We start from the raw sequence: 18,673 nt of genomic DNA on the forward strand, positions 1-18,673 counted from the left end.
GATTCTATCATTCCTCTTCACTGGTTTTTGGTTTTCTCAAGTTAATTCTGGCTTGAAATTGAGATTTTTTTCTGGGAATTAATGTTGTTAGTTGCTGTGTGCTGATCTTCAATCAAGCTGTGTTAGAGTCTGTTTGTTAGCCACTTCTCAAAATCAGAGACTTATTTCTTCTTCCTTTTGGTTTGTTGCTGTAAGGTACTGCTTTGACCTCCAGTATGTGTAATCATGTTTTGAACTAATGAAATGCTTAGTGTAGTTGTGACTGTTTTATTGTTTATTTTGAGTAGAGTGCATTATGTGTTCTTGTATGTTTAACGTGTATGAATCTAAGTCTTCAAATTCATATAATTGTTTTTTGAGTGTTGGAATAATATAGATATGCAGTAGTTTGTTCATGTATTCACAATATTCTGTAATGATAATTGAAAACCTGACTTGCATCTGGTTTGTTCTAGTGAATCTAATATAGACATGTATGAAGTTACTTGAGTCTAGTTAAATTTTCTATATAATCGTTGAGCTTGTCCTTGAGTTGTAACTAATAGGTGTTAGAATATGTGGAAACATGGATGTGTTTGCTCATTAAAGGATCAGAAGTTCTATTTTCAGATTTTAATAAAGTGGATAAGGTCTCAAGCATCAAATTTTGAATTTAGCCTAGAAGTTCCACAAGCTCGAGAATGGATAAATAGTAATCTTAGTTAAGCAGTGTAAGTTTAGAAATAGATAATTATGCTGATGAGCTGTATGTTGATCCGTTGTAACTGATTTTGTAATAATATTTGGATTCCCAATGTTGTCTAAATTTGCGAAAATGGGGTTTTGCAGAATCAACGTTTGCATGTAGTTTCATATTTGTTCTGGGCTTGGTAATGATTTGGCCTAGTTGAGATAGTTTTCTAGTTTCTAAAGACTTCAAGTCTACTCAATGAGAGCTTGCTTGTAGTGTGTTTGGGCCAGCCATTTATGCCCATTGCTATGAGCAGCTGGTCAAACAACGCCACTGTGCAAAAAATTTGGTTTGAACTCAATTCTGATTGCAAACATTCTTCTTACCCATATGATTTAGTTTAAGTAACATCTGAAATCAACTAGATACCTTTGAGCTTTAGATATAGAATAATGAAAATATGGTTACCTTCGTAACCTTGTAAAGTATAGACCCGCCTGGTTCACCCCATATTTGTTTATGTAATCTCTGCCAACATTTGTTCTATAATCAAGAACCATGCACATGCGATCTTTAACTTAGGAAAGAATGACTTAGGAGATTAATTCACCCTATGAATATCTGCAGAAATGTTTTAGGCACATTTAATCAAATATCTGTAGAAATGCTTTAGGCACGCATTTAATCTACTATCGCGGTTGTGTACACGTTCGCGTTACATGATTACGATTCCCAAAAATAAATCAAAGTATGAGTTCGCGCCACTTTGGCCAAACAATCTTAATAATAATAAAGCATGATTAATTGTGTACACGTACGCGTGACATGATTTTTAACGTCCCAAATAAAACGGATTTATACACATGGAATCCGTTTCAAGATTAATTCCATAAACGCCATAATTAAAAAGTGGTAAAAGGTAAAACGCGCATAGGTTCTAAAAATACGTAATTTAATAATTTAATTAATCCAGATATGATTAAAGAGACCGTATTAAAACCACAGAATCCGGAAGTACCTCACACCTTCTCCCGAGTTAACAAAATTTCTTATCCGGTCTTCTGTGTTCGCAGACTTTAAAACAGAGTCAAATTTCCTCGATTTGGGATTTTTAAATAAACCAGTGACTTAGGACACCATAAATATTCCAAGTGACGACTCTAAAAATAAATAAATAATTTTATTTTGAATAATGTCACTTTAATTGGAAAAACTCCCTATACCTTCGAGAAAAAGGATGTGTGACAAATCTAGCGACTCTGCTGGGGAAAAGAACCTAGAATCTCTGGTTTGGGTTCAGAATTCGAGCTTGTTAATTTAATCCCTACTTGGTTTTATTGTTTATTGATATTACTGTGTTTATGGGCCTAATGTGCTAATTAACGCTTATTTACTGCTCTGATAGTAATATTGTCTTCTTCTACCTCCCTTCTAAGTCTTCTAAAAATATGGTGCACACGTACGTGTGACCCATTTTTCTATTAGAAGTCATACCAAATAGAACGAGGCTGGGTCAACAACTAGGCCGGGTAGACTTTCGTGCTCCCAGAACGTTTCTCCCACCTCGGTCGAGCTGTCCACTTGGGTAAGCCATGTCTAGAACACAACCCCAAGTTTAAACCTAGAATAACATAGACTCATGCCAGATCCCTAGTAGGAACGTTTGTTTGCATCACGTGCATTTAACTTTAGGGACTCAGCACACGGGTTGGGTTCATCTAGGACAGGTGTACCCAAAATAAAAGATCATCCTGATGCATCTTACGTGCTATTTGTACATTTATTTGCTTCAGCTTGCATGTTGATCGGCTAGGAAAAGAAAATCAAGAGAAAAACCAAGAGTAAGGTAAGGGAGAAGTTAAGTCTAGTTTTGAAAACCCCAATATTTGAAAATATCCTGAAACTCTACCAAAATTATTCAAAAAACAAATGAAAAACAATGAAAATTGAAAAACTAAAAAGAGTCATTTCAAAATGAGTCAATATCACGTTTTCCCGGTTACGTCAAAATTGACCAAACTACGCAAGTCTGATTCTCATCGGATGTGAGATACGCAGGCAACCTACATAGGGTTCGGCCTTATTTTTGCAAAAAATAACCAAATATAATATAAATATGGCCAGTGCTCTGATCAAAACAATAAGCCGACCCATCTCGATTGTGTCTTGATCCATTTTTTGACGGAATAGCCTTAGAACATCTTCAAATTATCGAAGAGCTATTCTCACAAATAATGGACGTGTCTGTCAATGGGATATCACTTTTTCCAGCCCTTCTCTGGCCTCAAACTTTATTTGAAAGTGTGAAGGGGTCATTATTGCAAAAATAGCCACCTGTTGCTAATATTGCATAAGTATCCACCTTCCTTTGATTTTTTTTTTAGAAAATTGAAAACTTACTTTGCAAAAAGATTCCACTGGAGTCAACCCTAATCCTAACCATTCACAGGTACAAAATGAACACTGTCCAGAATCTGCCATTAACGGTTGTAGAGCAGGCTCCACTGCAGCTTCAAATGTGGTGGTATGACTTAGATAAAGATGGTCAGGATTGGGTAACAGAGCATTTGGTCTCTCTCATAGATATTATGAATGTTAAACCATGGGATGATCTGATTAAGGCCTTGGTCACTTTTTGGGATCCTGCCCACAACGTCTTCCGTTTCTCAGATTTTGAGCTTACTCCTAGCTTGGAAGAAATAGCTAGATATACTGGTTTTGGACGGGACATGAGAAATCAACAACTTATGTTCCCAATGTCTCCCTCTGTACACCGATTCTTTGATCTCTTGAACATCAGTAAGCAAATGAAGAAGACCAATATAAACAAAGGATGATGTTCCTTTTACTTCCTCTATTCCAGGTTTGGGCACTCGGTTGGGTTTGAAACACACGAAAAGGGATTAAACAACAAGCAAAATAAGAGCACCTGGCAAATTCATCGTCGCTCTACTTTCATAGTGGCATTTCTAGGGATTATGGTCTTCCCAAATGCAGAAGGGACAATAGATATCTGCATGGCCAGAATTGCATAAGTCCTCCCTACCAAGGAAGATCATACACTTGCTCCGCTAATATTGGCGGACATCTGTCGAGCATTGACATTGTGTAAGTCTGGGGCTCAGTTTTTTGAATGTTGCAACATTCTTTTGCAGATGTGGTTGATCGAGCATCTCCGACATCACCCCAAATTCCTGAGTTATTGCCCGAGCAAGAACAACTTCATCGGGAGTTATGAGGAAAGGGTGAGAGATTATAATTCTCCATAAGGGTTTGAAGTATGGGTCTTCCATCTAAGAACTCTAAAGGCAAGCCAGATTGAATGGACTTTGGGATGGCTCCCGGTAAGTGAAGTCATACACATGACAGCTACAAAAAGCTATTTGATGTTGATGGATTTAAGAAGTGTCCAACCGTACGCACCACAGAGAGTTTTAAGACAGTTGGGAAGATATCAAGTGGTGCCTGAAGATGAAGATTTGAGTACCCAAGTCATTGAGCTACACCCAGAAGCTCTACTACCCGAGGCTTTAGTCCAACAAGATTGGAATGGTTACCGATATTTGAAAGATGACACTCAGGTACCAGATCCTGCGAGAGGAGAAGTGGACCCATATTATGCCATATGGTTTGAGAAAAGATCTTGTGCTAGTGATAAGCTAGAGCCTGAGCCCGAAAGGCCCGCCAAAAGACCTCACATTCAGGCTTTTGATGACAAAATCTGAGAACGGTTGACCTGGGGAGAAAAGGAGAAGAAATATCAAGCCACCATTCACACCTTAGAATAAAAGTTGATAAACATCGCATTTAACAATGACTTACATGTGCAAGAAGTTGAAGGTGAAAGGAGAAGGTTGACCCGGGAGAACAAGGCACTCCAAGCCCAACTCCGGGACATAAGGATAGCTGCTGAAACGCCTGTGAGGAGCGAGAAGGATGAGAAACTCATAAGCAGTTTAATGTTGAATGTGCATGATTATGCGATCGACCTAACAAAGGCCGAGAAAGATTTGTTGAGGGCTCAAGCGCAGTTGGCAAGAGGTGCGGAAAAACGGACAAGGTTGGATTACCAACTGAAGTAGAGATATGACAAAGAGGTCACAATTTTAAGGAAGAAGCTGGCCATCCTTAAAAATGAAATGGTACAACATACCAAGAACTTCAAAACGGAAAGAGAGCATTGATATACATTGATGTCCCGATTGGAATAAGACATGTAGCAATTGCAAGACCAAAACCATACGGCCATGCAGGTGTTGGAGGCTCGGTCACAGCAAATTGGGTGCCTGCTTCAAGAAAAGGGTGTCATTAGAATGAGGATTAAGGAAATTGTTGATTATGTTGCAATGAAATGACATGAATGCGAAGATATGACCAGGTCCATGTTCTTTGCTGCTGTGATGACCTTTGTCCGTCAGGTGATGGCTGATTTAGAGTAGCTTCAAGAAGAGATTGTACATAGGCCAGTGTCGAGACCGACTGATATCCCGCGGGCCCCCGGAGTAGCATTGGAGGCTTGTATGTATTCTTGACCTTTTTAGCATTGAGTCTGTATTCTACTTTTTCGAGTCTGTTCTTCTTTTTCAAGTCTGTTAGTTTTTCTATTTTTAAGTTTATATTGTTTTTTATTTTTTTATCATCAGTATTCCCAAGTCTTTGTAATAGAAAAATCCAAAAAGATTTTTATTTAATAAAATATTGAAAAACCCAAAAACTTCTTTTCTTTATTTCTGCCTTTTTCCCCTGAACTACGTAATGATCTGATTCATGTGATATCGTGATACGTAGGCAATCCCCATCGGATTCGATCATAGTTATAGACAATCTGAGTGAAAAATAAACCAAAAAAAGAGTAAAAAGAGAGAGAAAGAAAAGGAAAATTGAGTGAAAAAGAAAGAAAAGATTAAAGAAATAAAAGAGTAAAAAATAGCAAAAGAGAAAGAAAAAGAAATTAGGATTTGAAATCTAAGAAAAGAGATAGCAAAGCTGGGATGAAACACATAGCTGTTACAAAAATATTTAGAAACATTTAACTTTTTAGGTGCATTGCATCCCCAATATGCGATTCCCTATCCGGCTTGTTGTGTGTGCAATGAGACCAAATCTTGTTTCAGGTGGTTGGTTTTGTGGTAATATGGCTTCCCATCCTTACTTCACAAGATCCAAAGGTAGTATTCCTATGGCTTTCGAAAGTCATCTACCAATTATTGAGCCTGAGGATAGCCCGGTATCGGTTACTTCACAAGATCCAAAGGTAGTATTCCTATGGCTTTCGAAAGTCATCTACCAATTATTGAGCCTGAGGATAGCCCGGTATCGGTTATCCTACAGTTATAATCAGTAGCTGGTGAAGAAAACAGAAGGTTGTGTTGCCGTATGTTAGAGATATGGGATGTTTGGTCTAATGGCAAAGAACCGCTACAATCCCCGGATTTCCTGAACTGCTTCCCAAGACGAGTGGAACCTCCAACATCCCCATCCATGCAACCAACCCATTCATCCTGTTTGGGTACCTTACTATATCAGCTAATTTCACCGGTATGCCTTCTGAGGTTCTCCCCCAGGCACCGTTCCCAGGAGTACCTTCTACAGTATTCACTGCACCCCCAGTCACTACTATGGCACAGCTAATAGTGTTCCGACCATGCTTCAAGCCTCCAGCTTTCACTTTTCAAGTCCCGTATTTCATCTAGACACAACTCATGTCACCTTGAATTCTTACCCTCATCACCCGCAATATGAGTCTCCAATGGAACCAGAAAAAATGTCAAGAAACCCCAAGCAATAAGAAATGGCTCAAAAAATAAAAAGTCTCGAACAAAGTCTTAAGAACATGCAAGGCCTAAGTGGCCAAAAGAGTGTTTCGTACTCCGATCTGTGCATGTTTCCTCATGTTCATTTGCTCGTTGGAAGTACAATGGGCACAGAGACCTGATCGCTCATCTGGAAGATATTGCAATCAGCTGAGAGGGGCGGGTGGAAAAGAAGAATTTTTGATGGCCTATTTCGGGGAGAGCTTGACAGGAATTGCGTCAGAATGGTAAATGGACCAGGACATCTCCCATTGGCATATATGGGACGACTTGGCCCGAGATTTCATTAGGCAATTTCAATACAATGTTGATATAGCTCCAAATATGAATTCCCTGACCAATATCAAGAAGAAAACCATGGAAAGCTTCCGTGAATACGATATCAAGTTGCGTGAGCAAGCATCCACAGTGAAACTGCCAATGGATGAGACAGAAATGGTAAATGTTTTCTTGTAGGCCCAAGAGGCCGATTACTCAGAACATAATGTCTGCCATGGGCAAACCTTTTGCAAAAGCCATAAAAATTGGAAAATGGTAGAAAATGGCCTGAAAACTAGCCGAATCATAAGTTAATTTGCTCTGAGAGCCACTTCCCAAGCCATCCAGAACGGCTCGGGGGGTTTAGCAAATCGAAAGAAGAGGGAAGAAAGATTCATGACGGCTTCAGGTTCGAGAAGCCCCCGTTGATCCTGTGATCATTCCTACCTGCCTCCCAAAACCCCACAACACTACTACCCCTATCAAGATGTAGCATATGTCGTGGCACCGCGTCCCTATACGGTGATGAATGCCCAACCCTATACACGGCCACAATAGCACTACAACAAAAACCGAGCTCCACCTCCCATAAATAACCATCCTCACCAAGCTCCATATAACTCTTGTCCACCATAAAACAACTACCAACACAATACACGCCCCCGTAATCCTCCCAGAAGACACGACTTCACCCCTATTGGTAAGTCCTACTCTAGCCCGTTTCCAAAATTAATCTAGATGGGTCTATTGCAACTTGGGCCTCCAAACCGGCAAAATTCGGAATCTCCATCTTACCGGCCATGTACCAGATGTGCCTATCATTCTAAGACAGAGGGTCATGATATGGAGGATTTTTGGACTCCCAAGAGGGCAGTTGAGAATTTGATAGAACAAAAATGAGTGGTGCTGAGGGACGAGGAAGCCCCCAATATTACTAACAATCCATTACCGGCTCACAACAACGGGCCGGTCATTGGAATTATTTGTGATGATAAAGAGTTTGATACTATCTTGAAAGCTATCATTGCTATTGCCGATTCAGAAGCAAGGCCTAAAGCGGCGGCGAAACAAGCCAGAAATGAGAAAAAAATCACTCAAATTCCTCAAGTTGCAAAAAAAGTTGTGGAAACAAAAACTGAGGCAGCACCTGCTAAGGACACAATTCTCTATGTTCCTAGGGCCCCAAGGAAATAGAAGCTCATGTTAAACATTCCCAAACGGTTTGAGAAAAGGAAAACCACGCTGAATGCGCCAAAGTTGTATGTGTCAAAAGGGACTTATGTGGCACGAGGGCCGGTAACGCCACCAAGGCTGACTGAGCCTATGGTTATCAGATGCGCACCACAGAGCCCTATGAAAGACCCCGCAGCAATCCCCTAGAATTATAGCAAAACATTAGTTATTTACAACGGGAAAGAGATTATGGGAAAGGTGAACAAAATGAACCAATCTCGGAAGTACCACAACCCAGAAGAGCTAAAGAAGTTAAAACTGAACAAGGATAAATGTTTTCCACCCAAGAAGCCTGTGAGCGCTGATGAAGCAGAAGAGTTTTTTCGAAAAATGAAAACTTCGGAATATGCCATAGTTGATCAACTCAGGAAGACTCCTTCCCAGGTTTCGTTTTTATCCCTGCTATTGGGCTCAAATGAACATAAGAAGGTACTCTTGAAAACATTGAACGAGGCATATATCCCGGTTGTAACTTCAGTCGAACAATTGGAGAGAATGGCTGAACGATTCTTTGAAGTTAACAGAATTTCTTTCAGCCGCAATTACTTGCCCCCGGAGGGAGCCGCTCACAACAAAGCCCTTCACTTGACTATCAAATACGAAGGTTATTATGTGAAGAGGTCATGCTAGATGGTGGGCTTGGGGTCGACATTTGCCCTCTCTCAACGCTTCAGAGGATGGAAATCGGAACAGAAAGAATTCGACCAAACAATGTCTGTGTGCACGCTTTTGATGGTGTCAAGTGAGACACAATAGGGGAAATTGATTTGATTTTGACCATTGGACCTGTGTATTTCGAAGTGACTTTCCAGGTACTGGACATGGATACTTCATATAATTTTCTCCAAGGAAGACCATGGATTCACGCTGCAGGAGTTGTGCCCTCCACTCTCCACCAAATGGTCAAGTTTGAACATGAAAACCAAGAAATTGTTGTCCATGGGAAGGATGAACAGTCCATTTATAGGGACCCGTCAGTCCCGTGTCTCGAAGCTAAAAAAGGAACTGAGCACATTGTCTATCAAGCCTTCGAAATTGTGGTCGCCGACGAATATGAAGAAGGGGCCTTGTTCCCTCAACCTTGCTTATCTAATGCATCGGTCATGGTCGCCAGTGAAATGATTAAACATGGGTACACGTCCAGAAAGGGGCTCGGGGTATCTCTCAAGGCATCACAGAGCCCATCACTTCGACCGCCAATGAGAAGTTCTTCGGTGTAGGTTTTCAAGCTACAAATGTCGACATAAAATGCGCTGATGAGCATAAGAAAAATGGGTGGGTCCTACCTCAGCCCGTTCCACGTCTCGCTAAGTCATTTGTTAAACCCAAGTATGTAGAAAAAGAAGAAGAAGAAGAAGAAGAAGAAGAAGAAGAGTCCTTCACGGCCGAAGAGATTGAGGATATTTGTGAAGCCATGAAACAAATATTGTACGAGTCCCACATGGGTCCAGCCGAGGGAAGGCACGAGCACTGTAAGGTGATGTACAAAGGACCAAATGCCAAGCTTCAGAATTGGAAAGCTACCCCATTCAATGTCAGTCGGGAATCTCGGTAGTCCAGTCTTGATATCTTTTCTACATTACGAGTTATTTTAGGGTGTAACTGGAATGTTTTTATTTTATTGTCTTTTGACATCGATGTAAACCCTCATATCTTCAATGAAATGAAATGAAATCTATATTTCATTGTCAATGGATGTCTCCATTTTCTTTATTCTGATATTATTATTTTCTTATCTTTTTCTTTTCAGTTTTAATAATGCGGACTTAAATAATATGACGTGCTTGCATACTTCATGCTCAGATCCTAAAATGTGGTCTAACTGTGAAATAATGAAGATGAGGCTTTTAGGGAAATAAATCAAAAATTGGAACAATTTGAGAATAAGCCTAAGCCAAACTTAAATGAAATCGAGCTAGTTAATTTGGGCAGTCCGGAAGAGGTCCGAGAAACCATGATATGCACTCACGTCGATGAAAGAACTAAAGATATGTTGATTATACTTTTGTTTGAGTTCAAAGACGTGTTTTCATGGTCCTGTGATGATATGCCAGGACTGAGTGTTGATTTGGTAGTACATAAATTGCCAACTTATCCCGATTATCTACCCGTTCAACAAAAGCAGAGGAAGTTTATAATGGACATCAGTTATAAGATCAAAGAAGAAGTCACCAAACAATTGAAAGCTGGTGTGATTCGAGTGGTCTGATACACTACATGGTTGGCTAATATGGTTTTAGTGCCAAAGAAAGACGGGTAAACCCGAGTGTGTGTTGATTATTTGGATTTGAACAAGGCAAGCCCTAAGGATAACTTTCCATTGCCAAACATCCACATTCTTGTTGACAACTGTGCCAAACATGAGTTATAGTCTTTCGTGGATTGTTATGCTGGGTATCACCAGGTTCTGATGATTGAAGAAGACGCAGACGACTTTCACCATACCTTGGGGCACTTATTGTTACAGGGTTATGCCATTTGGTTTGAAGAATGCCGGGGCAACCTACATGAGAGCTATGACTGCCATCTTCCATGACATGATGCACCAGGAAATTAAGGTGTATGTGGATGATGTGATCATTAAATCTAGAACACAGGAAGACCATGTGCGGGGCTTGAGAAAGTTCTTTGAGTGTCTGTGCAGGTATGGCTTGAAATTGAACCCAGCTAAATGTGCATTTGGAGTTCCGTTTGGAAAACTTCTGGAGTTTATAGTCAGTCGGAGGGGTATCGAGTTAGATCCAACAAAGATAAAGTCTATTCGGGATTTTCCACCTCCAAGAACCAAGAAAGAGGTCATGAGTCTGCTAGGAAGACTGAATTACATCAGCAGATTCATCGCTCAACTCACTACAACTGCAAGCCCATATTCAAATAGTTAAAGAAAGACACGACAACCAATGGACGGATGAGAGCCAAGAAGCCTTTGATAAAATCAAAGAATATCTGTCAAATCCGCCAGTGTTGGTTCCACATGAGCCAGGGAGAGCTTTGTTCTTGTACCTGACAGTCTTGGAAAATTCTTTTGGTTGTGTCCTAGGACAACATGACGTGATCGGGAAGAGAAAGCAAGCCATATACTACTTGAGTAAGAAGTTCACTAGTTACGAAGCCAAGTACACTTTGTTGGAAAGAACTTGTTGCGCCCTAACTTGGGTCGCCCAGAAGCTTAGATATTATCTTTTGGCCTACACCACATATCTCATAACCAGAATAGATCCTCTGAAGTACATATTCCAAAAACCAATGCCCACGGGAAGGTTAGCAAAATGGCAAATCCTGCTCACTAAGTTTGACATTGTCTATGTCACCTGCATGGCGATGAAAGCTCAAGCCTTGGCGGATCATCTAGCTGAGAACCCGGTTAATGATAAATACCAACCCCTAAGTACTTACTTTCCAAACAAGGAAGTAAATTCAGTTGAAGTAATTCTAGAAGACACCAATGCTTGGAAAATATTCTTTGATGGAGCAGTAAATGCAAAAGATGTTAGGATTGGGGCAATTTTGATTTTGCCCACTGGTCAGCACTATCCGGCTATAGCCCGGCTTCGACTCTTCTATATGAACAACACTCCGAGTATGAAGCTTGCATCTTGGGCATGAACATGGCAGTTGATTTGGATGTAGAGGAATTGTTAATCATGGGAGATTCTGATTTGATCATTCAGCAAGCCCAAGGTGAATGGGAAACTCGAGACATAAAGCTTATCCCATATAGGCAATATGTGGAAAATCTTAGTAAACAGTTTAAGTCTGTCAAGTTTAGGTATATTCCTCGATTCCACAATGAGTTAGCTGACGCACTAGCTACTTTGGCCTCAATGCTGCCATATCCGGGCAATGTCCATATTGACCTGCTGGAAATCTAAATTCGAGAGAGGTATGGTTATTATAATGCAGTTGAAATAGAACTAGATGTTCAGTCATGATATCATGATATCAAAAGGTTTTTAAAACAAAGGAATATCCCGAGCAAGCCAGTGGAGACCAAAAGAGAACCATTAGAAGTCTTGTAAAAAAGAACTCTAGATCTGAATCTTTTGAGGTGTGTAGATGCCAAAGAAGCTGAAAAGATCATGAACGAAGTGCATTCGAGAGTATGTGGGACCCACATGAAAGGATATGTCCTTACAAAGAAAATCCTTCGAGTAGGTTATTACTGGATGACCATGGAAAAGGATTGTTTTAGTTTTGCCCGGAAGTGCCATCAGTGTTAGATATATGGTAACCTGATTCATGCACCGCCTTCAGAGTTGCATCCTATGTCAGCACCTTGCCCATTCCTTGCATGGGGTATGGATGTCATTGGGCCAATCGAGCTGAAAGCTTCAAATGGGCACAAATTCATCTTGGTTGCCAATTATTATTTCACAAATTGGGTTGAAGCAGTCACTTTCAAAGCCGTCACCAAGTAAGCGGTGGTGGACTTTGTGTATTCCAACATTATTTATCGTTTTGGTATTCCTAAAACTATCATTACAGACAATGCTGCAAATCTGAAAAACCACTTGATGAGGGAGGTATGCGAACAATTTAAGATTACGCATCGTAACTCTACCCCTTATCGGCCCAAAGATAATGTCGCCGTTGAAGCTGCAAACAAGAATATCAAGAAGATCCTCAGGAAAATGATTCAAAGTTCAAGATAATGGCATGAAAAGCTGCCTTTTGCATTATTGGAATATCACACAACCGTGCACACATCAGTTGGAGCCATGATCTATTTATTGGTTTACTGCACTGAAGTCGTAATACCTGCAGAAGTTGAAATTTCCTCTCTTCGAATCATTGTAGGTCAAGACACGGTAGGAATAATTGACCATGATTAATGAAAAACGGATGGCCGTAGTTTGTCACAAGCAGTTGTACCAACAAAGAATGGCCCGTGCCTACACCAAGAAAGTGCGGCCAAGAAACTTTGAAGTGGGCCAAGTCGTTTTGAGGCGTATTCTCCCATATCATGAAGAAGCGAAAGGAAAATTTGCTCCAAATTGGATAGATCATTACATTGTAAGAAGAGTGCTGCCAATGGGAGTGCTGTATTTGGGAGACATCGAAGGAAATGATCCCGAGACAACCATCAATGCAGATGCAATAAAAAGGTATTACATTTTACCCTTCACACAACTCTAACATGCTCTGATTGGGATGACAAATGCTTTCATTCTCACTACCCAAACACTAACAACCCTTGCAAACCCTTTGAGTCGGTTCCCTTTCTTTGATTACCCTCTTTGGACCCTAAAAGTCATTTTAAAAAATATATGAAAAGAAAAAGCAAAACAAAAAAATCAAAAACAAAGTTCCTTGAACTATGTTCGACTTGATTCCGAAAGGATACGTAGGCAGCCTCTCTCTGGGGTTCAGTCACACCAAAACAAAAATCCAAATTCCCCCAAAGTTGAAACTGAGGCAGAAGTTATAATGGTTCGGGGATGATTTTGCCCGAAAGGTTCCAAAGTTGTAATTCAATCCAAATGCTTGTTATCCCAAATCCATGTTCAAGTCCTTCTGATCAATCAACAAAGAGGTTCGAAATGGGAGGATACAATTACTTGGATTTGATACAACAAAATGAGAGAAATAAAATGAGAGAGTGTTATCGGTGAAAACCCTCACGGACACCGTTAGGCGATGGTAAGCAGAGAAACTGAAAATGAGAGAGTTTTGTTAGTGAAAACTCGCAAAGAGCACTATAAGGTGATGGTGAGAAAAGAAATGAGAGAGGTCAGCTGGTGAAAACTCGCAAAAGGCGCCACTAATCGAAAAGGGGATCCTCGCAACCATCGGCATCGACAGAGTCCTGACAAAGTTTCTCAATTTTGAGGTATAAGTTATGATAAATTTCGGAGAGTTGAACGGTTTACACAAATCAGGCATCCAGTCCAAGAGACATGTCATGTTCATTGAAGTTCGCATGCACTCTAGATAAGTCCTTCTATCATTTCCCCGAAAGGGATACCTTTCGTCTAAGTTCATTTGTCCATTTCATTATTTGTTTTTCTTTGAATCCTTTTTGGTCTAATTCTATTCTGAAACTAATACAAAGAAAAGATGGTAAGATTGATTTATATGGTTTTTGTCTAATACGAGCCAATATTCAAGAAGGTATCCAGCCTCGGCATGTGCATCGAGTCAACTTCGACTGGCCATGATGGCCGATATTTCGAAATCAAAAACTCCTAAAAAGAAAGGAAATCAAAGTTAAATGCCCATAAAGAAAAAAATAAAGTTGAGAGGTTAAGTCCCACGTGACTAACCTTCATGGCAAAGTCTAGAAAAGCCAGAGGTTCTCCAAGGTCAGAAGTGTAATCAGTATTCAAGAAACAACCAGTTGCAATTGAAAGGGTAGAGATCAAGTGACCGAAACATTCAAGGCCAAAAAACCAACCACCGTTTCAAACTACAAATCGTTCTTTGTTTGAAAAAAAAAGTAAATATATGCAATCCAAAAGCAACCTTGCAAAAAGTAGGTGCAACCAAAAAGAAACTGCGAAGGGCTAGAAACAGTTTTGTAGCAAAAACTCCAAATAGGGAAGTCTCCTACAAAATGCTTTCCCGCAGTTACTCATTCTCTGAAATAAATAAAAAAGAAAAAGAAAAAATGATGATGAAAATGATAAAAAAAAGGAATAAAAGTTCAAAATCCTGGTAGTATAGGGTCTTCAATCCCTAGCTGCATTTTCCAACATAGAGTCTTCATTTCCTAGTTGGTTTTATTTTAGACATAGGGTCTCCACTCCCTAGTCATCTTTTCAATATAGGGTCTCCACTCCCTGGTTGATAACTTTTTAGACATAGAATCTCCACTCCCTAGTCTCTTTTCCAACATAGGGTCTCCACTCCCTAGTTGATGAATTTTTAGACACAGGGTCTCCACTCTCTAGTCGTTTTTCTAACATAGGGTCTCCACTCCTTAGTTGATGATTTTTAGACATAGGGTCTCTACTCCGTAGTCGTTTTTCCAGCATAGGGTCTCCACTCCCTAGTTGATGATTATTAGACATAGGGTCTCCACTCCCTAGTCGTTTTTCCAACATAGGGTCTCCACTCCCTAGTTGATGATTTTAGATATAAGGTCTTCACTCCCTAGTTGCTTTTTTAACATAGGGTCTCACTTCTCAGTTGATGATTTTTAGACATAGGGTCTCCGCTCACTAGTCGGTTTTTCAACATAGGGTCTCCACTCCCTAGTTTATGATTTTTAGACATAGGGTCTCCGCTCCCTAGTCGCTTTTCCAATATAGGGTCTCCACTCCCTAGTTGATGATTTTAGATATAGGGTCTTCACTCCCTAGTCGTTTTTCCAACATAGGGTCTCCACTCCCTAGTTGATAATTTTTAGACAAAAGAGTCTCCCCTCCTTAGTTGATATTTTTAGACATAGGGTCTCCACTCCCTAGTTGATGATTTTTAGACATAGGGTCTCCACTCCCTAGTCGCTTTTCCAACATAGGGCATTCACTCCCTAGTTGATGATTTTTAGACATAGGGTCTCCACTCCCTAGTCACTTTTCCAACATAGGGTCTTCACTCCCTAGTTGATAATTTTAGACATAGGGTCTCCACTCCCTAGGCACTTTTCCAACATAGGGTCTCCAATCCCTAGTTGATGATTTTAGATATAGGGTCTCCACTCCCTAGTCGCTTTTCCAACATAAGGTGTCCACTCTCTAGTTGATGATTTTAGACATAGGGTCTCCATTCCCTAGTCGTTTTTCCAACATAGGGTCTCCACTCCCTAGTTGATAATTTTTAAACAAAAGGGTCTCCCCTCCTTAGTTGATATTTTTAGACATATGGTCTCCACTCCCTAGTCGTTTTTCCAACATAGGGTCTCCACACCCTAGTTTCTTTCATTTTAGACATAGGGTCTTTACTCCCTAGTCTCTGTTTTATTAGGGTAACACCAATCCCGACCTTTTATTACTTTCAATAATGAAGTAGTATAGAGTTTTCTTACCAATAATTTACGAAATTTTTCTAGTGAAAATTGAGGCAGAAAAATAGTTTCAAATTAAATTTTCTTACCAATCGTTTGTTTTGGGTCTCTAAGTAGGTTGTTACCTCAAGGCACAAGGTTCGAGATGGACAAGAAGAAGTCTCAATCCAAAATAAAGAAAAGAAAAGAAAAAAAGTGAACTCAAAGTACAGAAACGAAAAAAAGATGTGGACTGCTCAAGACCTGATTGAAGTCACAAGCTTTGCATGTTCAGTATTGATCTAAAAAAGCCGAAGAAGAATGAACTAGCACCTGCAGCTAGCAAGAATCAAGGTTCATATCAGAGTTTGCATGAAGAACCAACCAAGACTCAAGATCAAGTTTTAGAAGACTTATAAATATGAATCTTGTAACTCGTAGCTGACAGGCTTAGTTAGTCTTTTTCATTTTTGACTATGGTGTAATAAGGAGCTTAGCAAGCAGTAACAACATCAATAGCAGTGAAATTACAGCTTCTCGGTAGTCCCAGCTATCAAAAACTTCCAGAACTACACTGACCTAATTCCTTTATAGTCAAGGATATATAGGCAACCTCTGAAACAAGTTCGGTCAAACTTTTTCAAAGTGCTTCCCATAAAGTATCCAAACGGGCAAAATCGCTCGTAATTGCTCACTTTATCTTTGCCTAAAAATCCTTCATATTTCCGAGCAAAGAGGGGTAGCTGTGAGCACGTGATTTTTGCCCGACTAAAATACTCCTTCAAATTCACAAATAGATTGTTCTTTAATTGTTTTTAATTTTCATAGAATTTGTAGGAATTTTTATTAATTAATTGTTTGAATTTAGTTATATTTTTCATGCATTTTTACATTTTAAAATCATAGAAAAATATCAGAAAATGTCCAAATCTTCATTACATAGCATTTTTAGGTCTTAATTGCATTTAGAGTTTAAGTACAAAAGTTAATCGCATTTTTAAACAAAAATCACAAAAATGATGTTCATTTATCATTTTTAGTTTTTAGTGTTAAAATTAGTAACTTTCTTTCATTAATCTAAGTTAATTAATTATGTAAATGGTAGAAATAGATAATTAGGTTTAATGCTACTAATTTGATTGTTTTAGAACTTAATTAAGGTTTTTAACTAATTTGTAGGATTTAAAATCAAAAAGAAAAAAAAAGGAAAGAAAGAGGTCTTGCTAGGCCAATTTTGGGCCAAGCATGTGACCTAATAGCCGAAATTCCCCTTCACAAACTGCCCAGCCCAATTCCCATAACCCCATTCAGTCCAACCCTTTATTAACCCAAACAACGTCGTTTTGTCATACCCCAAACTCAGCCATTGATCTCCACAGATCCAACGGCTCACAACTAAGTTCCCTATTACAATATAACTTTCAAATCCCCAACCCCCAAACTCCATTTCCCCTTCACCTCTCATCTCTCTCATCTCTCTAAACCTCTGCCGCTGGCGCCGCCGGAAATCGCCCACGGCGGAGGTGGCACCCCAAACTCTCCCAAAATCACACCCCTACACTCCTCTCTTCATGCTCAACACAAATCCACAATCAATTATTCCAAAAATCACCCCAAATCCGGCCAATTTCAAATCTAAGAAAATTAGAAAACCTAAATATGGGTTTTCTGGAAATTTCAAGCACGTTTTGGCTCAAACTTACATGAGTTGGTTGCTCTTGACAGGAGCAATCAATTCATGTTAGTTTGGTTCATTGCGAAGTTCATCGGATTCCGGCCAACTCACCACTAATCGGCCAAGTTTTATTGCCATAATAATTCATTGTTTCGCCTCAATCGTCCACTCATTTCTGGCCAAAATTAGTATATCTCTTATCGTTTTCCTTTGTTTTTGTTTTCTGTGTTGGATTTTTTTTTCTTTTGACTAAATTAGTTATTAGTTTGTTTAAGGTCAGAAAAATAAGATTAATTAGTTAATTGCATGTGTTTTAGGTTAACTAAACCAATTTTAATTGAGTTAATGATTTAGCTAAGTTTGATTGGTAGGTTGTTTCTGTTTTGATGATCCTTGGTTTGGTCTTAGTTTTTTTTTACTGATGTTTGAATGCACAATTGGAACTTTAGGGAGTGAAAGGGTAATAACAGAAGTAAAAGGGGTTGAAAGGAATTTGGGAATCAGGGAACCTTAGTTAGTTAAACAAGATGCCTCTATAAGGGGTTCAAATGTAATAATGTCACGATCCACTAAGGGTCGTGATGGCGCCAAACACCGCTGCCAGGCAAGCCAACCAAAATACTTAATTAAATTCTCGTTTTAATTATTTTGAAAACTATGATTTTCCTTCAATTTTACAAGTAAAAGATAATCGTTCCAAATCAAATATGAATGTTAAGAAGTTAATACAAGATACTCCATAATCATCCCAGAACCCGATGTCATAAGTGCATGAACATTTACTAGAGAATGCAATAAAATATAGTAACTGTCCGGAATACAAGTGGACAGAAATGAAAAAAACAGTAAAATACTCTGAAGGGGACTCTGCTGGTTGTGGGTCATCTCGATAAATGCAGCTCACCTAAGTCACCGTATCAACCATGACGCTATGCCACTAAGCCACTAGCCACACTTGAACCTGTGCAATAAAAATGCACAACAAGTATAGTATGAGTGCAAAAACAACGTATATCCAATGAGTATCCCGTATAATCTCGAAGAAGTAGAGACGAGAGGTCGACTTCGACACTAACTAATGGTCTAATGATAATATAGAA

At 39.5% G+C, this 18,673-nt stretch overlaps 1 protein-coding gene across 1 annotated transcript; it reads left to right on the forward strand.

The window, feature by feature from the left end:
* The first annotated feature begins 6,714 nt into the window (after nt 1–6,714).
* Nucleotides 6,715–11,580, forward strand: LOC138888044 (uncharacterized). Its single transcript, XM_070169843.1, has 5 exons — nt 6,715–6,921; nt 8,787–9,074; nt 9,119–9,525; nt 10,442–10,701; nt 10,808–11,580. Exons 1-5 carry the CDS (start codon nt 6,715–6,717, stop codon nt 11,578–11,580), a joined length of 1,935 nt encoding a protein of 644 aa, XP_070025944.1.
* Nucleotides 11,581–18,673: the final 7,093 nt, after the last annotated feature.

This window comes from Nicotiana sylvestris, chromosome 3 (assembly GCF_000393655.2).
Source record: "Nicotiana sylvestris chromosome 3, ASM39365v2, whole genome shotgun sequence".
NCBI classification, from domain to species: Eukaryota; Viridiplantae; Streptophyta; class Magnoliopsida; order Solanales; family Solanaceae; genus Nicotiana; species Nicotiana sylvestris.

Bases quoted from the DNA above. Each gene is read 5' to 3' on its own strand.
- LOC138888044 (XM_070169843.1), top strand. From the start codon at position 6,715: ATGGACCAGGACATCTCCCATTGGCATATATGGGACGACTTGGCCCGA. The intron at 6,922-8,786 runs GTAAATGTTTTC...GTGACTTTCCAG, and splicing joins CAATGGATGAGACAGAAATG to GTACTGGACATGGATACTTC. The intron at 9,075-9,118 runs GTCATGGTCGCC...GTACACGTCCAG, and splicing joins CTTGCTTATCTAATGCATCG to AAAGGGGCTCGGGGTATCTC.